This window comes from Panthera tigris, chromosome A2 (genome assembly GCF_018350195.1).
Source record: "Panthera tigris isolate Pti1 chromosome A2, P.tigris_Pti1_mat1.1, whole genome shotgun sequence".
In the NCBI taxonomy this organism is placed as follows: domain Eukaryota; kingdom Metazoa; phylum Chordata; class Mammalia; order Carnivora; family Felidae; genus Panthera; species Panthera tigris.
Genome location: NC_056661.1, coordinates 76768814 through 76794124, shown reverse-complemented (window position 1 = coordinate 76794124; position 25311 = coordinate 76768814). Strand labels below are relative to the sequence as shown.

General features: G+C 35.8%; 1 protein-coding gene and 1 long non-coding RNA gene across 2 annotated transcripts in view; one reads left to right on the top strand and one right to left on the bottom strand.

The window, feature by feature from the left end:
- Positions 1–25311, bottom strand: part of COG5 (component of oligomeric golgi complex 5) — a 312502-nt gene that overhangs the window by 62249 nt on the left and 224942 nt on the right. Inside the window, exons 11-13 of the mRNA XM_007083949.3 lie at positions 24069–24150; positions 10134–10338; positions 1737–1898 (exon numbers count right to left, since the gene is read on the bottom strand). Of these exons, the coding sequence (XP_007084011.2) occupies positions 1737–1898; positions 10134–10338; positions 24069–24150 (449 nt within the window). The remainder of the gene's footprint in view (positions 1–1736; positions 1899–10133; positions 10339–24068; positions 24151–25311) is intronic.
- LOC122233093 lies at positions 3024–5321 on the top strand. Its single transcript, XR_006210553.1, has 3 exons — positions 3024–3268; positions 3962–4327; positions 5261–5321. It is a non-coding gene; the product is annotated as an uncharacterized LOC122233093 (long non-coding RNA).

Below are 25311 nucleotides of genomic sequence, written 5' to 3'. Positions count from 1 at the left end.
TGCCAATTCATGCTATTTTGTAGAGTAGCTTTTTAAATACATTAAAAGCATAACAAAGATAGAATGTGAAATTTTATTTTATTTATTTATCTTTTATTTGAGAGAGAGAGAGAGAGAGAGAGAGAGAGAGAGAGCCCTAGGGAAAGGGGGAGGAGGGAGAGAGAAAGAGAATCCTAAACAGGCTCCATGCTCAGTGTGGAGCCCAATGCAGGGCTCAACCCCACAACCCTGGGATTTTGAGCCAAAATCAAGAGTCACACACTCAATTGACTTAGTCACCCAGGCACCCCCTAATTTGAAAATTTAAAATTTGGATTCTTTAAGTGTTTCCTTGTCATATTTATTTTCAACTTTAACAATGGATTGAGATGTTTGAGCTGAATGCCAAAAAAAAAAAAAAAAAAAAAAAAAAAAAAAAGTATTTACCAAGACCATGGAAAAATACTAGGAGTTCAAAACTGCACAAAACCCCATATATAGGTAGAAAGCAGGAAAAGATAATTATTGTGTCTGAAGTAGCAAACAAATCTTGGCACTTAACAGATTCTCTTTATGAAGAAAGTGAAAGACTTTGAAACAACACTAGTGTATATTATGTGCCATAAAAATGTACTTTATAAATAGTGAGACATTATTAATGGTGACTTTTAAGTTCTACTGAATACTGGGCATAACCATGCTTCTTCGAGCTCCATGTTGTATTTGATTACAGCATTGTCAAACTGTCCAGAGGAATGGGAGAGATGCCCCTTTAATATTTTCATAAATAGGTCAAAAGATCAGGTTGAATCCAAGACTACTGTTGTCACTACCAAACCAAAAAGATTAACAGAGACCTAACAGAGACCTGAGGGTAAAAACAATCTAGAATTAGGACTTTGGAAAAGTCATGATAATTGTGAAAAGATTTAAGATCAAGATGCAGAGCAATTTAGACACTGCGTAGGTAAGGTACACTTGCAGCTGGATATATGCTTGTGCACATTATACCGGTGGCTTCTTAGTCTTACTCTCACATGCCTCAGAATCGCCACCTTCAAATGTGTAGTCTAACACCATCTAGACAGTTCTATACTTTGATCCTATATTGCCTGAACTACTATTTTATTTCTCAAAATGTTCATCTACAAATGTACAGACCTCCTGTTAGGACAACTTGTTAGCTATGATAGGAGCTGAGACAGTCTTAACTGCAGATGAATCTGGGTAACTGTAAATGTCTAAGGCACCAGTACAATTATATCGTCTGCAAGCATTCAGGTAGCACCTCTACCAGGATACCTCACCTTTTGAGCATTTCAAAAGCTGTCATGTTTACTTAGGAAGCTCAAAATAGCCACACACACAGGTAGGCTAATCAAGATTGTAATATCCTGTGCATGAAGTACTTTATGGACTTAAGATAAAAAACATTAAGCTCTATACTTTAGTTTATCAATTTGTAAAATTATTTTTATGCTATTTTACTGTGTAACACTGGATATTTACTATGGCATAAAAATTAGGTTTACTTTTCATCCTTGACAAGATACAGAATAATTATAAGCTATTTTTAGACTGTATTTAAAGGGTTTTATTAATTGGAATCTTAAGTACTTTCTGTATGTGCACTGATTCACTGCAAACCCCTTGATTTAATTGCAGGACTAATTACTTGAATAATTTGAAGTAAATTAAAACATCACTAACAAATGTGGCAGGCATTTTATAGCATGTCATTACATAAAAATCCGTACCTTGCTATAGTTTTAATTATACCTTCAAGTTCATCTGTAGAAGGAGGATTGCGACCACCAGGGGGAAAAACCAAGTTGATAGGATCAAAGAGTCGAGATAAAGATTTTGATAAATAAGCAGCTTCATAGGGTTGCAGTGAGTCTTTCAAAGCCTTTTCGGGGCTGTGGGAACAAAATGTATTAAAAATGAATTCAGATTATATAAAACTAAATGCTACTGTATTGGAGTGTGAATGCCTTTCTTAAAAATCTATCCTCTATATAAAATGTAACTCTCTATGAACAAAAAGGAAAAATTTTAAAAATTTAAATATTTACAAATACATTTCATGACTAAACATGTGTTAAGAACTAAACATCTTAACCTATACATAAGTCCTACATATAAATGTAATACAATTTATATTGGTATCTACTGTATTTGTACCGTCATTTGAAACTAAGAGAATAACAATGTAAAATCTTTTTAATTCTAATGGGGCTATGACTTTGTGGAGGAAATCCAGATTCTAGAGAGTCTGAAAGCCTCACGAGAGAGCCAGGTGTGTAGAAACCTGCTCCACTCACTTGACCCTTTGTGCCACAGCTGCCATTTCCCAGGGAGCTCACTGAGAGGGAAGTTCACAGGGTCTAGGCTTTTATCAGCCTTCCCATGCCAAACTAACAGAACGAGGACAAAATAAAAAGTGTTTGTCAAAGTCCTACAGTCACATAAATACTCCCAATTGGGGTTCTAAGCTAATTGTTTTATAATATTTCTCACAAACCAGAACGTCCTTCTTTCCTCTTTCATCTTCCCATGTCTTAAATTATTTGCATTTTCATTTAGCAGTCCAACTATTGGGTCTTATATTTTTCCTTTGACAATTATTATCAAATGTCTATAACCATTATTTCCATTTGCTTTCTTATTCCTATAATTAACTCTGCATCTCCTTACATGGCCCTTGTTTATAACCCTTCTACCAGTCCTTCCATTGTCTTTATTTATTTTTTTTTTTTAATTTTTTTTTTTAACGTTTTATTTATTTTTAAGACAGGGAGAGACAGAGCATGAACAGGGGAGGGTCAGAGAGAGGGAGACACAGAATCTGAAACAGGCTCCAGGCTCTGAGCTGTCAGCACAGAGCCCGACGCGGGGCTCGAACTCACGGACCGCGAGATCATGACCTGAGCTGAAGTCGGCCGCTTAACTGACTGAGCCACCCAGGCGCCCCATATTTACTTATTTTTTTAAACAAATCTCCCTTCATTCTAAGTGTTAACCTTGAAAACATCTGACCTGTTCCTTCATGTAATTTAGGAAAACTGGATTTCTCCCTTCCCACCCTTTCTGGCCAACTAACAAGCCCTAGAGGTCACAATGCTCTTGGCTCGTACATCATAATTCCATAGTTATCTCTTAACATTTCTCATTCAACAAGTATTCCCCTCAGCACATATTTGCTGAGAATACCATGTCCCAGGCCCTTGTTAAGTGCTGGGAAGATGTAGATTAAAAGCACTTTACAAGGCAGTGAAGAAATGTGCAGGTAGAGTGCTAACTATAGTGTTTTCTGTAATAGGTGAAGATAGAACACAATGGAACAGGGAGGAACTAGTGTCTAAATCTGCCAGAGGCAATCCTCTATTGAAGTCCACACCATCTACTTAAATGTGTTCTGTTTTTGCTCCTGTCATTTACTGACCTTAAGAAGCCTCTTTCCTCTTCTGCAGACATTTCAGTTCTGAATTATAAGTACTAACACTCTTCCTGGTCTCCGAATTGCAGTGAAGATTCTTGGTGACTACAACGTCGAAACTGATAACTTTCCTGAAACCCATCTTGTATTAGAAGTCTACTTTTATTTTAGCTTTACTATGAAGCTTCCATATTTGAGTCATCCTTTTGAACTGCTCTACTTCTTGCTCTCCAACCTTGAAGACAACTTTTCACACCCTCAACTTTCCCCATCTCCTTCCCTCTATACTATTAAGTCTCTCCGATTTGCCAGATACTTCCTAGATGTGGGAAATATAGTAGTAAAGTCAATTAAAATTCCCTGTCCTCTTACCACTCACTAAATGAGAAGCTTAACGTTGCTAATAAGATACTCAGAAAAATACAAATTTTTAAATGATTTAAATATGGAATATGAGTTATAAGTTTTAAGAGAAAAATAAAGTAAGCCAGAAACAATGTGTTTAGATGACTTTCTCATTTTTTTTCACCCTATATTGTACAGGATAAGGCAAAAGAAGGTTTGCTGAGCACATCTGAAGGAAAAGAGTGAGCAAAGCGATGGAGATTTCCATGCAAAGAAAACAGGAAGTGCAAAGGCCCTGAGGAGGGGCCACACCTGGCTTTGTTGGCTAAAAACTTAGAGAAGCAAGCACCTCAGTGATAGGAGAATGGTACAAGATGAAGTCAAACAGAAAATAGATGGAAAATATCATGCCAGGCTTTTTATGTCAATAAAGGAGCGAGATTTTACTCAAAAGAACTTGCTCTTAGACCTTACTGCAATCAATGCTATGGAACCTTTTCTGACTCTCCTACTCCATCATGATATTCACCAGTCTACCCTCTATCCGCAGCTAACCATTTCAAGGTACTCTCATTAGCATCTTGATTTTTCTAATTCATCTTCCTTTCAAAGCTCTAAGAATATCTTATTTAGACGATTTCTGTACCTGCTGCTACGCTACCCACATTTTGCAGAGAAAAAGAAAATTGTATCTATTATACATTTATGCTAACCCCTTACTTTCAAGAGACCTAAAGCGCAAGGTATTAACTTGAAATTCCGCACTAGCAGCCCCTGCTCTCTATAGGTGACCATTTGCTGCTATTTTATTCTAAGACCAAACCACTGGCAATAGCCTTCATCACCTTGGACTTCCCTAGCTTTTTTCTTTCTTTGTAACTGTATCTATCCTCTGTGATTTTCCTATTATGTCAAAGAATAAAGTAGCTTTACTCCTTTTTCTATCTAAACTTCTTTGAAGAACTGCATCTACTTCCTCCTTTCCCATTCTTTAAAAAACTGCTTTTTAAAAAACTGAAAGATAATTCACATTTGGAAGTCATATTCAACCGTTTTTAAAAATTTTTTTTAAATGTTTATTTATTCTTGAGCGAGAAAGAGAGCACGAGCAGGGGAAGGGCAAAGAGAGACGGAGACACAGAATCTGAAGCAGGCTCCAGGCTCTGAGGTGTTGGCACAGAGCCCGACACAGGGTTTGAACTCACAAACCGTGAGGTCATGACCTCAGCCAAAGTCGGATGCCCAACTGACTGAGCCACATGGGTGTCCCCACATTCAACCATTTTTAAAGTGTACAATTCAAACCAATTTTAAAGTGTACAATTTTTCGGATAGCCACAGATAGGCACAACCATCACCATACTCAGTTTTAGAACATTTTCATCACCTCAAAAAGAAACTATACTCTTCAATTATAGCCCCTTTAACCCCTTACTCCAACCCCAATCCTAACCAACTACTAATACTAGTTTTTATCTCCATAATTTGCTATTCTAGACTTTCATATGAATGGGATCATACAGTGTATGATTTTTGTGACTGGCTTCTTTCACTCAGCAGAATGTCTTCGAGTTTCATCCATGTTGTAGCAGGTATTAGTACTTCGTTCCTTTTTCCTCCCTCCTCCCTCCCTCCCTCCCTCCTTTCTTTCTTTCTTTCTTTCTTTCTTTCTTTCTTTCTTTCTTTCTTTTCTTTCTTTCTTTCTCTTTCTTTCTTCCCCTTCCTTTCCTTCCTTCCTTCCTTCCTTCCTTCCTTCCTTCCTTCCTTCCTTCCTTCCTTCCTTTCTTTCAGAGGTGGAGAGGCCGAGAGAGAAAGGGAGAGAGAGAGAATCCCAAGCAGTGCAGAACCCCACATGGGGCTTGATCTCATGAGTGTGAGATCATGACCTGAGCTGAAGTCAAGAATCAGATGCTTACCCAACTGAGCCACCCAGTCACCCCCTGGCTAGTTCTTTTTAATGTCAATTCAAATCTATTGTTGAATCCCTCTAGTGATTTTTTAAATTTCAATTACTAAATTATTCAATTCCAGCCCTTCTTTTTGATTTTTTTTATAATTTTCATCTTTTTATGGATATTCTCTATTCTCTATGGCAACATTGCCATCATATAGTCCTTTACTTAATCATATTTTCCTTTAGTTCTGTCAACAATTTTCTATGGCTTATGTGAAGTCTTATTATATTAAATCTAATGTTTGGTCACTCTCACAGCCAGTCTCTGGGTCACGCTGTTATGTTCCTTTGTATGCCTCATAATTTTTGTTACAAACTGCACATTTCTGATAATATATTATTGCAACTCTGGGTACTAGATCGCTACACCTCTGAGGCTTGTTATTGTTATTTGCATGTTTAGTGACTGGCTGGATTATTTTTGTGAAGTTTCTTTCTCCCTTACAGTGCAAAACCTTTGATGTTGCACCACAGAGGGGCAGAGCTTTGAGGATGCGCATAGTCACCCAGGGGTAACAGTGGTCTTAACAGAGTTCTGTTTCCTCTCTTTCCCTGACCACACTCAGTGGCCACAGATTGCTCTACTGTTTTTAACAATGCTGTGGACCATAAACTCCTTTCCAAACGAATCCCATCTAATCGTAGCTCCTTTGATAGAATAATTTCTGAGGTCATGTTTGATAATCTGACCTCCAAGAGCTCTTTCCAGTTTTCTTATTCCACAGATCTCTCTTATGAGCTAGCTGGCCTATAGTATAATCTGCATCTTCATTAGAGCCATGAATATCCTCCCCCTGCCCCTCACCACAACCCCCACTGTTTTTGAAAATGTCCTCAAGTTGCAAATAATGTCAGTTACTTTGGAAGGAGATTAGGAGCTAGCTTTTTAGCTGCTTGTTTCTTCCCCCAGGAGAATTTTTGTGCCAGAGTTCTGGAGCTAGAGATGGAGAAAATGGTGAGCTTCTAAGTGACACCTCACTGGAGGAACTTGGCAGGGGTTAGGGGTAAGTGGGCAGCAGCCTGAGGGCCTCTCAGTTTGCCTTTCCTGACATGGAACCACTATTTTAAAAGCCAGGGGAAGATTTATTGGGGCCCCAGTATTTTCAGGGAGTCCAACAAGATAGAGACTGCACTCCTTCAGTGAGGGTAGTTCACTATAAGGAAGCACCCACCTACTGATCTCATCTGCTTGAGACTTAGCCTCAGCTACAGAGAGCTGAGGGAAGAATGAGAAACACTGAGGTTCTGCCCCTCCCAGGAATAAAGCTCTCCTGTTGAAGCTGTGGGGAGAGGGAGCCCTTTGCTCTTGGCTGCTGCAGTCTGGAGAGGAGTCTATGCCTTGCTGAGCAGGGAGGAGGGAGGATGAAGGGAGGAAACATTCTTGTTTCAAACATCACACGCTCTTACAAAATTCTCACTGAATGTTCACAGAATTTTGGGGGGGAAGGGGAGGCAGAGAGGGAGAAAGAGAGAATCATAAGCAGGCTCTGCACTGAGAACAGAGCCCAACGTGGGGCTCAAACCTGCAAATGTGAGATCGCAACCTGAGCCAAAATCAAGAGTGGGACACTTAACCAACTAAGCCACCCAGGTACTCCCATAGATTTTCTTGAGTAGTTGATTTTTCTTTAGTACCCTTTCCAGAGAATTAAAAAAAAACAAAAAAACAAAAAAAACTGTTTGCAGTTTTCACCAGTTTCACCGGGGGTAGGTCAGTGGAGTAGATGGTGCTGTCGCCCCAGAAGTCAATCTTCTCCCATTTTGTCTTTCACCCATTCTAACAATACTTTTGTACCCACCATTCCATACCTAGACCTCAAACAGCCTTACTTTGCCATATCAAGAGGTCAACTTCTCAATAGCGTGTGACACAGTGAACAAGTCCTCCTCCAACTTAAATGAACTCATTCCTTGGGGTTCCTGTCATCTCACCATTTTTCTCTTAGTGTCCCCTTTGCAGGTTGCCACTCTTCTGCTCAACTCTGGAGTGCCTATCTTGGGCCAGGGTTCTTTTTTCTCTTTATATACATCTTTTCCTATAGAATCTCCTCTAATCCCTTGATCTTAAAAATCTACAAAATGATGACTCCCAAATATGATTCACATTCAGCTACCTTTTTAACAACTCCTAACAACTTTATCACTTCAGACTTACTTATCCAAGTATCCTTGATTCTTCTTTTCTTCTCAGATCCAATCTACCAGCAAGTTCTATTGGCCTGCCCTCGAATATCTTGAATCAATCTGACCAATTCTCTCCATCTCTTCCTCTCATCCTAATCCAAGCCATTATCATTCCTTGTCCAGTCAAACAAAATAGCTCCCATTTTCTACTTTTCCTTCTCTGTGGTAACACCTCCCCTCCAAGCTGTCCACATAGAAGCCAGAGTGGTAATTTTAAAAGGTTTATCAATTCACATTATTCCTCTTTTAAAAGCAATGATTTCCACTGTATTTGAATCCATACCATAGCCTGTGGTCCTACATGGTCTTACACTTCCCTTCCTCTCTAACCCCATGTTGTACCCCTCTCCTTCTTGCTCACTGTATTCTAGCTTTCTACTCCTCAATCTCTCCACCTTGATTCTCAAGGACTCTAAATTTGCTGTTCTCTCTGCCTGCAAATATCTTACTCCAAATCTTCCATGGCTGATTCCTTCACATGATGCAGATCTCAGGTCAAATGTCACCTACTCATAGAGCTCGTCCCTGATCACCCTATATATGGCACTCTATCGCATCATCTTATTCTATTTTCTTCACAGCAAATTACCACTACCCAAAATTGAGCATGAATAGTGAATGATAAAAATGCTAACCTGGCTATTTGTGTCCTTACTCTAATTTTTTAGGCCCCTGTCCCATTCATTACCTCTCTCCATTCTTGCATCTCCTATCTCTTTCCCTCTCCACTGGCTACTTCTATTTAGAAACACTGCCAACACTCCCTCTATCATTAAAAACAAAAGACAAGAACTTTCCTTTAGCTCAGTTAACATGGTCAAATTCATGTTTTCTTCTCTACCTTACTTCTCAAAAGAATATTTATAACCCAATGTATCTGTTTCCTTACTACCCTCATGATTTTTTGGCTTTTTAGTATATGGATACCTCCTCCCCTGCACCAACTACTTTATTGAATTTGACCTCCAAAGGGTGACAGTGCGACCCCATTAGTCAAAACACAGAATGTTTTTCCTCTCTGATTTTTTTCTCTCCTTTGAATTTACAGCCTTACTTCCATCCCTTTTTAATTTTAAAGAAAAGCACAAAATACAAAACAAAAATTCTACCTCCAGGAGATAAACCACTATCACCATTTGTTGTATATACTTTCAGGTCTTTTTTGGTACACGAATAAAGACTTAAAAATAAAACTAAGACAAAAATAGCATAATACTATATATTCTATTTTTTATACTTAAAAAAACTTATTTTATATCTTTGTAGATCAACAGATATGAGGTCAGTTTTCTTGTCTCCTCTTCCTTTAGTTCTTATCTAGTCTCCATGTTTAGCATAAATGAATTACTGAAGAAAAGAGTATAGTCTCATTCTATCTTTCCAGCCTAGAGTCCTGCCATTTGTCTTGTTAATGAAAACTTCTACATCCTATATTTCCTCAGTCAGAACTTCTTACTACAGTGGACACAATTTAAGTATTTAGAAAAATAAAAATTGAAAGAGAAACATTTAAATCTACCCAACTTTTTTTTTTACAAGGTGGGTGATAAGAATTTGCTGTTACCTGATCAGTCTTGTCAAAATAAATGATTGTAGTGTTTGAAGAAAATGTACAAGCCAGTTTGCCGTTCAAATAGAAATCTGAAAACAATATAATTCAATTTAGGAGAAAATCTGGCTGGTTTAAACTTACTGAGATGGTATACTGTTTTCCAAAGTGGTGCCTAAATATGATGCCTAAATATGGTGCCTAAATATACTGTACTTTATGAGTGGAGCTAAGAGATTTCAAGTGTAAATGTGACTATACTCAGTTTTTTCTTACCAGACTGAGAAGCTATCTCAGCATACGATTTATTTCCCTCCTGAACATACCAGTTCCTTTTAGATCATGTTGATGCCACTGGTGCATCAATAATGATACTATCTGATGCAATTAGAGGTATATTATCATTTAAAAGACAGTGACCACATCTGCTCGTCTCCTAGCTTCTACCTACCCTACTGGGTGCTATACTTTACATCAGATTCCAGTTAGGAACCAGGCTGCTCAATTAAGGATGAAGCCTGACTTCTCACTGAAGAGTTGCAAAGTCTTCTAAGGTATACATATAAATAATGATCATTACAAATATTTAGAAGATTAGCACATCCTCAATTTCTAGTTTATAATAAAAACAGTAGATAAAATCCTTATCATGACAACAAATAGGTTTGATCAAATAAACGTACTCATAATTTGGCTTCTTTGCTATGAATATGTCTTGTGCATCATCTCCAATGTGTTGTAGGTCAACGCAGACGTCTGCAGTTCCACCTGCATTAAACTTTCCTTGAATATTTTGGCTGTATTGTTGGAGACGCTTCCATAAGTCATTATAAAGACGTAACAATTTAGGGTATTCTCCTTCAAATGCCTGTTTCAAAAACATAGACGCTGCCAAGCAAAACAAGAACATGGATAAGATAAACAATAAAATGTAGCAAATAAATTTTCTTTTGTATATAGTAATGCTACAAACAGCCTATACCATAGGACAAACCAAAGATATATTCTAATGAGGCTTTTCAAAATAAGGCTAGTAAAATTTACTTAAGAAGTAATTTTAATTAATGCTAGTAAAAATTATTTAAAGAATAATTTTCCTCCTAAACTGTTTACTGCATTTGATATATGAAGCATATATTTTGAAATCTAATCTATAAGAAAACAGACCAATCAACAATTATAATTGAAGATTTCAATTTCTTCTCTCTGAAGAATTGAAAAAACCAAGTACCCAGAAAATCAATAAGCATACAGAAAACTCAAACATCCAAAGTTTACTTAGTTGACACTTATAGAATACCTCACCCAAAAGAGCAAAGCACACATTATGCCGTGCACGTCAGTCATTTACCAAGTCAACAATATCTGATGCCATAAAAGAGTCTGAATAAATGTAAAAAGTTTCCAGTTATACAAAGTATGTTCTAGATTAGAAATTAGTAACCAAAAGATATCTTTAAAAATCCTAGATAAATACCCAGAAGTAGAATTGCCAGATCATATGACAGTTCTATTTTTAGTTTTTTTGAGGAACCTAAGATTTTCCACAGTGGCTGCACCAATTTACATTCCCAACAGTGTTACAAAGGTTCCTTTTTCTCCACATCCTAATCACTTGTTATTTCTTGCCTTTTTGATTCTAGCCATTCTGACAGATGTGAGGTGATAGCTCACTGTGGAAATGCATCAGTGCATTTCCCTGATGATTAGTGATGCTGAGCATCTTTTCATGTACCTGTTGGTATGTCTTCTATGGAAAAATGTCTATCCAGGTCCTCTGCCCATGTTTAATCAGATTATTTGTTTTTGGTTTGGGTTTTTTTTGTTTGTTTTTTGGTGCTGAGTTGTATGAGTTCTTTTTAAATATTGGATAGTAACCCCTTACTAGATATATCATTTGTAAATATTCTCTCCTATTCAGACTTTTATAAAACTCAGAGAAACTCTCTTTGAGATTAAAATGCAAGCTTTGGATGGAAAATCTGACCAAAGCCTAAAACATTTAAGTTTTGGAGAATGAGACTTAAAAAAACAAAAACAACCACCTGAGGTTATCCCCTTGTGCAAACTATATATCCATATAATTAGGGTAGAATAATTGTCTGGCTATATCTGGCTATGGTCCCTAGGAGGTTTCTTAGTTGTTTGCTTTTGGTTTTGTTTTTTTTACATAATAACAGCAACACAAAGTTATAGAATCTATCAACGGGGTATGCGTTCTATCCCCCAACCATCCCTTTTAGCAGGAATATAAAGCATACATATTCTCCTCCAACCTAACTAGCTAATCTTGAATCCACTTACAATATGAAGATGACTGCCCCCATTATCTCACAGAAAAAAATAAAGGTCACCAAAAAGAAAAAAAACTCCTTTCAACTTCTTATCCTCCATTTCCCTATAAACGTTTCCAGTTTTCAGCTTTCTTCACAGCAACCAAGTATCCATTCCACTGAGCACACACAACAGTCTGAGAATAATGGTAATAATACCATCAGTAACCATGATTAATAATTAATCATTAATAAACTATCAGTAACATGATTACTGAAAAGAGTTCATGGGTTTTGGGGGGACGTTCTTGCTGTCCTTTAAATATATCCCAATAAGGCTAAAAAACAAATTACTACAAAGCTGTCAAAAGAGTAAAGTAAAAAGTCAAAAGAAAGAGTGCCTCTCCATGTCCTGGACAAACATTTGCATTAAGATTTTCCATTTTACTTTTGATTTTTAGTAATTTCTCCTTTCACTTTCATTCCATTTTAGAACTACATAAAATATTCATATGACTTCAAAGTTAAATCTACACAACCAAGTATATTCAAAGAAGTCTAGCTTTTATCCTTGGTCTCTCCAATGCATTCTTCACACATCCCCTCCCCTACTACTGGTAATCATTTTTCTGGATTTTATGACTTATCCTTCCATTTCTTAAAAAATAAGCAAAACGGTATATTTACACCACTCCCTTTCTTAGGTAAACAATAGCACACTGCACACGTATCTTTTCACTTTTTTTTAACTTAATATATCTTGGAGATATTCTTCAGTCTTTTTTTTTTTTTTTTTTTTTTTTTTTTGCCTCTTCCTCTTCCTTTTTCAAAAGCTACATGGCATTCCAATCTATGGATGCACCACACTTTGTTTAATCCCCTTGTGAGGAACATTTGGGCTATTCCAGTTTTGTTCTATTCCAAATAATGATTCAATGAACAGTCCTGTGAACATCTTTTCATAGTTTTGCTAGTTCATCTATGGAATAGGTCCTTAGAAGTAGAACTGCGGGGTTAAAAAGCAAAGGTTTATCTGTTGTTAGACACTCACGAACTCTCCTCCATAAGGTTTGTATTTGAAGTCACACTGTGTGAGGAGTGACTGTTGCCCCACAGTCTTGTCAACAGAATGTGATTTTAAACTTTTTTGACTTTTTACTAATTTGACAGATGAGAAATGGCATCTCTATGTACTTTCACTTTGCATTTCTCAATTCATAGGGGACACTGAGCATCTTTTCCAAATAAGAGGTATCTACGTTTTTTTTTTTTCTTGAGGGTTATTGGCCTCTGACTTCTCATTTTAGCAGCTTTTTATATTACTATATATCATACATATATTATTTTATATTATATTTTTTTGTAAGTTATAAAATGTTTCTCAAGTTTGTCATCTTTTTATTTTGTGTAAGGTTTTTTCCGTCATGTAAAAACTTTAATATAATCAAACTTTCAATCATTTCATAATTGCTTCTGAATGTTCAGTTAGAAGCTTTCCCTATTCCTAGCTTACTCACTTATGTTTTCTTCCATCCCTTGAGTGATTTCACATTTTATATTTAATTCTTTGATCCATTTGGAATTTACCCAGATATGTGAGGTAAACTGGGGATTTTTTTTCTCTGAGCTCCTTTTATCTCACTCTACCCTTCAATTCTGAGCACTTGATTCATTTCGGTAACTAGTGGGTCACATTTATCCAACCAACAAATCCTTATGGAGGATTTAATTAAATATCTTAGTGTCATGTTTTTTTCCTCCTCTTACCTCAATGAAAACTGCTTCCTATTTTATAACTGATGATACGCTTGTTGCAAAGGACCAAATATATAAGGTATAAGGAAAAAAGTAAAAGTTAATTTGATATTCTATGATAATCATCCCAACATTTTTATGTCATCCTCTCAGGTCCCTGTTTCTCATACATACATATTGTTGTTTGTTTTCTAAAAGTACTTGATATTTGGATCTCATTTAACTTTTAAGCACTTACTGTTTTTTTTAATAAAAGGTACTTTTATTTTTAGTTTTTGTCTTCACATTTCCTCCTATCTCTCAATGCATTTAAATATTAATTTAACACTTTGGGCATCCATTTCAACAGAATGGCAATTATGTAATGAGCACTGTGCTCTGTGACAGGAATGTAATATGGAACAGAGGTACACAGATAAGCTTTTTCTAGAGCCTGGTGGAAGATACTGACAAACAAGGAGGTGAGCCATTATAATACAGCGGGATAAGTACTAAAGGGGACCTAAAAAGTGCTTTACAGGAGCAGACAGAGGGTGTCATACTCATATCTGAACAAGTGTATGGGGAGGGAGACATCAGGGAACACTTCATCTCTAAACTGAGATTGGAACGATGAATGTGAGTTATCCAGGTGAAGGGAAGGATATACACATGTGTTTCAGGTATTTGTAAATACTGAGAAGAAAGAGGGTGATTCCTTCACAAATTAAAGCTCCAGTACAGAGATAAAATATTAGAAAGGAAAAAAAAAATGAGTGAAGAGATAAGAAGGGACCAGAAAAGTCATGTTGGGAAGGTACCCTGGGAGTAAAGGGGAAAGAAGAGTGGAGGCACACCAAGGTTCCATTAAAGAAGCCATATATATTTTAATAAACTCAAGCCTGGCCCAAGCAGAGAAGCTCTGCTGGAGAACAAACTAGCAGAGTTTTTAGTGGTTCATGGGACTGGAGTAAAAATTTTGAAACTTAAGGACCCTCAACCCTAGTGTCCCACAGAAAATTTACTGAGTTATGGAGTTGCAAGGGGAGCTGAGGAACTCGGTCTAAAACTTCAGAGAGTAGAGGTAAAATATCCTTCATATTTGTGGAAACATACCATAGGAAACCAAGACCAGCTGAGGGGAGAGAACACGCCACATAGGTAGTTCTTCCTTCCCAGGAAGACATTCACCAGATTCTGAAGTTTCATGAGGTGAAAGGTTAGAGATTTGTCTGGAAACATCCAAATGGCAGTGCTAGATCAGACTCAATATTTCAGGGCTGAGGAGACAAAGAGCCTCTAACCTCTCAATTAAAAGCCTGGGAGAAGCAAGCTCAAGAAAAAGGAAGAATTAGGGACAGACTGAGTATTATTAAAACTGCAATTACCCCAATCCAACCCAATCCTAGAATGAATTGAAATGATTAGCCTACATATGTGCAACTAGACTGCCAAAGGGGGAGAAAAGAAACTAATAAAAATAATTCAGAATATGTAAATAAAATCTTGTGAATCAGTACGAAAGAATTCTATAGAAATGAATAGAAGCTTTGCAAAAGAGCATATCTACAAGGCATATAAATACATGGAAAAAATGAGTATCATTTATCACTAAAGAAATAAAATTAAAACTGCAACATGATTTGACTAAATGTCCACCAGAATGGTTAAAGGGGAAAAAAAAAAACCAGACAATTCAAACGTCAAGGATATGGGGAAAAGCAGAAGCACGGAAGTGTTGCCAGTGAGAGGTTAATTTGGTACAACATTTGAAAACTCTTTGGCAGTAACTCTTAAAGCTGACCATGTGTAAATTCTATTATGTCCCGTATTCGTTTCCATAGCTGTTGTAACATATTAACACAAATTTGGGGGCTTAAAACAACATAAATGTATTATCCTGCAGACCTGGAGGTCAGAAGTACAAATTTGGTCTAAGCCAAAATCAAGTTCTCTAGCACCTTCTGACTGTTCCTTCTGACTATGTTCCTTCTGACTGTTCTAAAGTTGTTTTTCCCGGACTTTCCCACCTGCCTGTACTGCTTGGCCTGAGGTCCCCAGTTGTGTCACTTTGACTTCTGTTCCAATGATCACACCTCCTCCTCTGACTCTCCTGCCCACCCCCCTCCCCGCCCCCCCGCCCTACCCTTTTGAGCCTCTGTGAATATCGTGGGCCCACCTGGATGATCCAGGACAGTCTTTCCAACTCAAGATTCTTAAATCACATCTGCAAAATCTCTTTTGCCATGTAAGATAAAACATGCAAATCTCTATGAGGCCTGTTATTCTGTCTACTCCACCTATTTTCCGTTCCCAGGTTTATTCCCAATAAAAAAAAGGACAGCATTGTAATAGTAGCATTACTTAAAATAGCTCAAAAATGGGAAACCACCCAAATGCCCACCAATAATATGGTGGATAAATATTTTATAATATATTCACAGAATGGAACATTTGAAGACATTGAGAACAACCTACGGGTGCATGCAACAAGATAGAGGACCTTAGCAACATGCTGAGCAAGAGACATCAGACAGCAAACACTAGAATACAAACCAGCTAATTTTATCTGTATAAAATAATAATTCTTAAAAAATCTATGTCATTAGAAATGAATACTGTTAGGAGAAGGGCAGGCAGAAACTAGGAGACGTTGAGGGGACCTTGTGGTTTAGGTAATACCCTGTTTCTTGATCTGGATGCTGTTCTTGGTTACATAGCTATATTAAGATATGAAAAATTCATTTAGGTGTACAATTATGATACTCACACTTTTTCTTTATGAGTGTTATATGATAAACGATTTTTTTAAAAAAATAACGGGAACCAATGAAAATTTTGTAATCTTCTTAAATTTATTTTTTTTCAGTTTGAGATGTAACTGACTTACAACATTGTGTTAGTTCAAGGTATACAATATAATGATTTGATATATATATACCAATAAAAGATTTTTTATTAGAGAATTACATGATCAAACTTGTCCTTGCAAAGGAAGTCTCCAAAAACTTATTTGATGGCTAAGATTCACCTCCCTCCAGGTTATATAAACTTTCAGAACTTCCTCCTCTCAAACTCTCAACAATGAACTATTCCTCTTTTTGGGCAAACTCCAAGTTTTCGTCTTTATGTACTAAACACAGGGTGTTTAGGATGGTCCCTTGTATTAGCTCATTAGAACTCTACACTGAAAGCATGCTTCAGTTGTAGGGCTCAAAATCCTACAAGGTACTGGGGCACCCGGGTGGCGCAGTTGGATATATGTCCAACTTCGGCTCAGGTCATCATCTCACAGTTCATGGGTTCAAGCCCTGTGTCGGGCTCTGTACTGACAGCTCAGAGACTGGATCCTGCTTCTGATTCTGTGTATCTCTCTCTCTCTCTTTCTGCCCCTCTCCCACTCATACTCTCTCTCTCAAAAATAAATAAACATTAAAACAAAATTTTTTTATTCTACAAGGTACTTTACATGAGGGTGTGAGATGTATCTCCTCAGTGTGTGTGTGTGTGTGTGTGTGTGTGTGTATAAAGTTATACATTAACTTTTAAGAAATCTATCACAATAAAGATCTCATTTAATATTCACATCATTCTAACATTTAAAAAATCTACAATAAAGAAAAGTACTCATAATTCATACAGGTCGCTTATCTCCCTATTTCTCAGGACATCTAGATTCCTGATTTATCACTGTATTTTTAAAAAGGTGAAGAAAATGAATTTTAGCATACATTTCCAGTATTCAAGCTTCTAAATCTTAAAATATAGATATCTCCTCAGTGTTACTCTTACTCACACTTTGTTTTCCAAAGCACTACAGATACATACCATGTAGCTCCCTTAATTGTATGAATCATCTCCCTGAGTTGCTTAAGAGTTTTGAGGGAATAATACTGCACAAAGGGTTTAAATGTTTTTAAAAAGAGTCACTTGCCAGAATATTTCAAACATATTTCAAAAAATAGTTTTTGTTACGTTCTTAAGCTTTTTAAAGAGGACACTGGCATTTATTCTTCCTTGATTCCTTCCTCTTTTCCTGTCTTCCTTCCAGTCAACAAGGATTTACTGATGTCCTACTGTGTGCCAGGTACTTTTTTGGCCATTGAAAATACTGCCATGATCAAAACAGTATTTTGCATCTTATGGAGATTACATTCTAATGGGGGGAAGGAGATCCAGACATGATAAATAAATAATATGTGTATATTAGCAAGGGATAAGAACTATGAAGAAAAATAAAGCAAAGGGAAATGAGACATTCTGGGAAAATCATCAGATAACAAAGAAGAATTATGTTTTAATTTCAAAGAGTTTAAAATGGTAATGTTTATTTTGCTTGTTTCTACTGAGACTTAAAAAAAACATATATATCATAACCCAACAGGTTGGTGAACAACTATTACCTAGAAACTACAACGGAAAAGTAACAGACATAAAGTTTAGAAGTTATTTTGGAAATAACTTTCACCCATAGATAATTAAGGCAGCAGATTTCCTACAGAAGCTATTTTGAATTTTCAAGGTGACAAGTTCAAGCCCCTTTCCTTTTTAATAAAGTAAATTCACTATCTTGGATTATATTTTATTATACCTATAACTTCTTACTAAGCATGAACAACATTTATAAATCAGAAAGAACATGTTGCTAACTAGGAAAATTTCCCTTTAGATATTTTCTGCCAAAATATTACTTACTTAGACAATCTGTTACATTGTGTATAAGCTTCAACTCTGCAGATGGTTGCATTCCTTAATACTGCCTGTCTGTAATGTTAAGAAGTACTACAGTGCACTTTAGGGACTGTATGTGCTATATAAATGGAAGGTGCTTTACAAACAACTTTTGAGTTCTCCCAAAGGAAGTTATTAAAGGAATAATGCTATCAGAAGTAACAAACTATTCTGAATGTGAAGTATTAATGGACTTTTCTGCCTAAAAATACTATACTTCCTTTCAGTAGCTCCTTCGACTGCACAAGCTAGATAGGTCTCATAATGTGAGAACTGAAAACACGTCTCCTGGATTTGGTAATTAAGAGGGTAGATCACTGCTTACTTTTTTTTTTTTTAATTTTTTTTTTTTAACGTTTATTTATTTTTGAGACAGAGAGAGACAGAGCATGAACGGGGGAGGGGCAGAGAGAGAGGGAGACACAGAATCGGAAGCAGGCTCCAGGCTCCGAGCCATCAGCCCAGAGCCCGACGCGGGGCTCGAACTCACGGAGCGCGAGATCGTGACCTGAGCTGAAGTCGGCCGCTCAACCGACTGAGCCACCCAGGCGCCCCTTGCATGATGTCTTTTAACGCATGGTGTTTTAAAAACCACTATTTCATATATTTTGTCTGTTGTTTTCTTGGTGGTTTCAGACAGGAAGTTAATTCTGGTCACGGTTACTCTACCTTGACCAGAAATAGAAGTACCTCATCTAGTTCTGAGAGCAGTGATTAAAAGTAGATTTCAAAATATTATATGTTATGTGTGTGTTTAATGGTTCTGTCATTTACTTCTCTTTGGTCATCTGCTTTCTCATTGCCCTTAACTAAGCATTACAAGCCCCTGGTGTTCTTTTTTTTTTTTCCAGTTAGGGGAAGAAAAGAGGTGGTACTCTTGATTCCGAAGGCTCCTCTCCCTTCCCAGGAAAAACCCCTCTGTCAACTTTACCAGCCCCTTAATTACCCTAACTCCGTAAAACCCTGACCTTGAGACCAAACTGGGGAAAAGGTGCCTTTAGAGCATGAGCCCCCCTTCTCCATTCTCTGGCCACTGAATAAATTATGTGCTTGCCATCAAATACTGTTTTGTTATTTGGCTATTTGGCAAAAGGTACTGAGTAGGGAAAGAACCTATCACTTTGGCAACAACAGCTTATTTCCTACCAGGGGCTTCTAGACTATGGCACCAGAAAGGGAAAGAGACTCCTCTACCCCTGCCTTCCCCAAGACCAGGAAAACTAAAGCAACTAGAATTCATGGGACAGAATACCAGAGAGAAGACAGGTGCACAAAAAGATTAACTACAGAGATCTGCAAATGGCCCATGCTGAGTACTCAGCAAAACACTACTCAGCATATGTGTGTGAGAAAAGTTCCAGAGTCTGGGGGGAAGAAACCATGCAGGATTAGAAAGAATATACCTGTTACTCACACAAGACTGGGAAGAATGCCTGTTCTTGACAGCCAGTCTGGAAAACCTTGTAATTCAGAGTAGGTAGAGTACTAAGAAAAGTATTACCTCAGTAGTGGAAAATAATTAGGACTAGATTAAACACTGCTCAGGTTTTTCTAATAAATCTTAAAAGCAAGATTCAAAAAAACCAAATTGTTTCTAACTAACTTGACGATATCTAAGAACAAGAATATTTAAGGAAGACAAAGTATCCAGTACCAAACAATGTAAAATTCGTATCTGGAACCCAATCAAATACTACATAATATGCAGAAAAGTAGGAAAAAACTATCCACAAGAAAATTCAATCAGATCCAGAAGCAACAGAGATGAATGAATTAACAGATAAGAACATTTCCTTTGTAGCTCAGCCTCTACTCTTAATATCTAATGTGATTTATCGGAATAAAGTTTACACCATTTCTACCAAAAATACGCTAAATCAACCAATAATAAACAATACTGGAAGGTGCAATTGGTTGAAGGTTTGAAATCTGTCCAAGTATGCTAAAGGCTATTTTCTTTGATAAATTCCAGTCACTGAGAGAAGAAATATTCAAAATAGAAACTGAATTTATGCACTACAGAAATAAAATGCTGACTATAACAACTCTAAGACTTCAAAACATTTTTAGGTGACTAAGTACACTTTTAATAAATGCCAAAAAACATACCTTGCAACAGCTTTTTACATTTTTTCTTTGATTTTACCTAAAAACTGAGGTTTTCATGAATTTTGTAATTATGCTTACCTTTTTTGTAGGTGTGTTTATACCTTTGCATTTTCTTACTGCTATATTAGTAAATGTATTCCATTAAACATAAGCAGTTTATAATGTGAAAAGTTAAATATTAAAGAAAACTTCATGGTGATAATTGTTTTCATAAAAACCCACTACTTTCATACATGGTATGAGAAACTATTGAAAGGCTACATTTACATAATAATACATCTGATTATTTGAAAAAACCACCTCCTAAAATAATTCATAAATTTTAAAATTCAAACAAACATGTCAGCCTCAAAATGCTCATTTAGTGGGTAAACTGTTAACAATTACTGAATCAAAGGTATAGATATATAGATGCTTCTTCACTATTCTTAACTGTTCTGTGTTTGGAAAGATAATAAGGTGGCAGGCAGCTAAAATACTGCTTATGGAGAAATATGCAGCATAAACACTCAAATTAGAAAAGGAAGGTTTGAATCAATAATCTAAACTTAACCTTAATAAACAAGAAAATGAGAAAATCAAATCCAAAGCAAAGCCAATATAAATAGTAAAAACAAGAGCAGAAATCAGTGAAAGTGAAAATAGAAAACAGAAAAATCAATGAAACCGAATGTTGGTTTCTGAGAAGATAAATAAAATCAATAAACCTCTAGATGTAATTATTAGGAAAAAAAGAAGAAACTAATGGTATCAGGGATGAGGTATTGAACATCACATCAGATTGCACATACATTCAAAGGGTAATAAAGAAGCATTATATGCAACTTTATGCCAATAAATTAGAAAATTTCAATGAACTGGAAAAGTTCTCTGAAAAGACATAAACTACCAAAGCTTACCCAAGAAGAAATAAATGGAATAATCCCTTATCTAAGAAAGAAGTTGAATTTGTACTTAAAACCTTCCTACAAAGAAAATTCCAGACCCAGATGACTTCCTTGGTAAATTCTACCAAACATTTAAAGAAGAAATAATGCCAATTTTACATAAACTGCTTGAGAAAACTCAAGAGGATGAAATACTTCTTAATTTATTCTCTGAGGTTAGCATTACCCTGATACCCACACTAGAAAAAGACATTAAGAAAACTAAGGATCAATATTAAACACACCCAAATACTTACACTTATTTTTATCAAATTGTATTTCTATATTCTAATAATGAACAGTTGAAAGTAAGCTTTTAAAAACACAATTTACAATAGCATCAAAATGTATGAAATAGTAATACGTTTAAGAAAAGATGTGCTAGACAAGCACACTAAAAACTATATAGCATTGATAAAGAGAAAATATAAAAGACCTAGATCAGTAGGAAGATAGATCACACTCATGGATCAAAAGACATGAACTCATCACAAAATGATCTGTAGATTCATTATGTAATCCTACTCAAAATCTCAGGAAACATTTTTATAGGAACAACAGCTTGATTCTGAAATATATATAAAAATGCAAAGGGCCTAGAGTAACAAAAATTACTTTGATAAATTAGATAAAATAGAAAAAATTACACATTAGTGATTACACAGATATACCAAAAAAAAAAAAAAAAAAAAAAAGGAAAAAACAGACTCCAGAAATAGTCTTACACATATATAACCACGTGATTTTTCTGCAAGAGTGCCAGGTCAGTCAGTAGGCAGAATATGATCTTCCCGATCTATATTCAAAGAAATACCCTTTACCCTTATCTCATACCATATGCAAAAAGTTAACTTCAAAAGAACTTAGTAAACCTTCCAGACAAAAATACAGGGGCAAGTATTTCTGGTCTTGGGTTAGACAAAGATTTCTTAAGTCAAGAAATAAAACAAAACAAAACAAAAACCCCAGAAATTATGAAAGAAAAATGGATAAGTTGGACTTTATCAAAATTAACTTTTATCATGTGGAAGACACTGTTAAGAAAATGAAAAGGCAAATCACAAAGGAAATATATTTGCAAAACATACATCTGAGAAAGGACTTTGAATCTAGAATATATAAAGCTCTCTTAACACTTAATAAGAGAATAAGCAATAACTAAAAAATAAAAATCCAACAATTTTTTTAAAAGCCAATAATTTTGACAGACACGTAAGCAAAGAAGCTATACAGATACCTAATGAGCATGTGAAAATATGGTCATCATTAAGTCTTTAAGCTAGTGGAAGTTAAAACCACAATGAAAATCCACTATGCATTCACAAGGATGACCAATATAAAAAATGACTGATAATATCATGGATTGATAAGGATATAGAGCAACTGGAATTACCAAACATTGTTGATGGGAATGTAAAATGGTACATCCATACTGGAAAATAGCTTAGCAGTCATTTACAAAGTTAAACATATACTTATAAAATGATCAGACAATTACACTCATATATTTACCCAAGAATGAAGACATAGGTCTACAAAAACTTTCTACGTGAACAATAGCAGTAGCTTTATTCATAATAACCCCAAACTGCAACAATCTAGTTGTCTCCCAATTGGGGAATGGATAAACAAATGGTTCTATAATATATATACTGTAATATTAATTAGCAATAAAAGGGACTATTGATATGTACAACAACATGGATGAATCTTACAATAATTATGCTGATATGAAAGAACATAGCCTATATGATACTAGTTTTACAAAAGTCTAGGAAAAGCTTTTACTGACAGACAGCTGATCATCAGTTGCCAGGAGCCAAGAGGTGGGAGTTAGGTGATTACAAAAGTACATGAGGGAAACTTGTGGGGTGATGGAGTGTTTCGTATCTTAATTGTCGTGGTGGGTAAAAGGATAGAAACGACTGTCAAAATGCATAGAATTTTCTTACAATTGGTGACTTTTACTGTATATAAGTTATATCTCAAAAAAGTTGACCGAAATAGATACCTAACACAGGGAGACACACAGCATTCTCTGAATAGTGTAATTTGTAAAAGTAAAGGGAGTCAATCAGTCCTAAATACACACTTTGCGTAAGTTCTATTTGGGCACACACGAATGAAGACCTCCCCTGTGGTGACTGCCTTGCCGCATAGTTCCTCAGAAACAGAAGTAGAGAAGCAAAGTAGTGTGGTTTATTCAACTCTGGCTTGCCGGTGACTAAACAATGTTAACATCTACTAGGTACTTTCATAACATTTGTAAATAAAAATTTACACAGAAACTCCAAAACCCTTTTTACATTCAGTGATTAGGCAGTGCCATTATTTCATGATCAAAAAATATAAATAAATAAATAAACAAACAAACAAACAAACAAATTTTGGGGATCATGTTTGAATAACCAACTTTAAATTCATGATGAAGGTATTTCATCTGTTCACTCATCAAATCCTCATTTTTAATAATAAAATAACTATGAAGTCTTAGCATTTTGGTATCTTTTAGTTAGAAAATAATTCTATAAGCATCAAATAAATTCTTCAACATTAATTGCTTTATACCCTTTACACGGGAAAACTTCAGAGTTCCTCTTTGTTTGAATTATGGAGAATTCACTCATTCTTCTGGAGAATTTTAATCCACATACTAATTATAAAAAATATTAAGAAATTAACTTATTGCTTATAAATCTGAATATATGGCTAGCATAAGAAATGACAATTAGTCAATGAGTTTTACAAACATGTGTTTTATAAGCCAATAAAGCAAAACTTCTAGACATTAAATTTTGAAGTGGAAAATGCTGAAATGAAATTGTACAATAAATAGCATACTTACAATCTGTTGCCACGCGAAACTGAGAAGAAAGTGCTTGAGTAACTGAATTCCAAAAAGTGTACAAAATTTCAGATTGTCCATCCTGTGACCCAAAAAAAGGGATGTATTCATTAATTATTAAAAATTGTAATGGAGCAGGGCCTGGGTGGTTCAGTCAGTTAAGCATCTGACTCTTGGTTTCACTCAGGCCATGATCTCACGGTCCGTGAGTTCGAGCCCCACAGGGGGCTCTGTGCTGACAGCATGGAGCCTGCCTGGGATTCTCTCTCTCCCTCTCTCTCTGCCCCTCCTCTGCTCTCTCTGTCTCTCAAAATAAATAAACTTAAAAAATATTGTAATGGATAAGAAGATATGACATTAAACATTTATTCCAAATGTATTTTTTATTCCAAATGTATTTAAGTGGAATTTTCTAAACCATCTAACTATCAAACAATGGCATTAGTAGGTAACTAAACAGGAACATATATCTGACGCAAATCATGTCTCATGTTCAAGTAGTGAGCCATCATCCTTCTCTGCTACTTACTGGCTATATGAGCCTGGGCAAGTTTCATCATTCTGAGCCTCCTTCTATCTGCTGCCAAACGGTGATGACAACAGTACCTACATTTCATTGCAGTATTATTATAATAAGGGTTAAAAAAGTTTATAAAAGTAAAGTGTTTGGACAGTCCCTGACATATAATAAGCCCACAATGAATTTAGTTATTTATTATTACAATTATATTACCATCCTCCTTATAGATATAGAAGACAACTGTGTGACCATAACAAAATGATGAAGAAAGCAAGCTTAGACCAGGAATGGCCCCCCACCCCAGAAAAGGATTCACCAATTACAAGAGAGTACTGCCTAAAGTATAGATAGATAGTTAAAGAAGTTTTTTTAAGTCACAGGAATTACTACTACTCCGCACAATACTTCACTCAACTTCGAATAAATGTTTTAGAAAGTAATTACTAAAAAGAGAAACATTAGTTCAAGTATAATTTGTTAAAATGAGACAAAGTACTTTAATACTCTTAAAACAGATCACACTTCTAGAAATTTCGCCAAGTACTTTTAAGGTATTTCTATAGGTGTGGTGTATGATATCAAGTTGCCAATATTCTAATTCCGAAGTACAAAAATGCAATTCATATGGTTAGCCCTAATAACAAAAATAAAATATACCTAATATTCAAATATGTCCTACAAAATGAGAAAACTCTTTAATTCTATTTTAGTTTTGTACTTGCA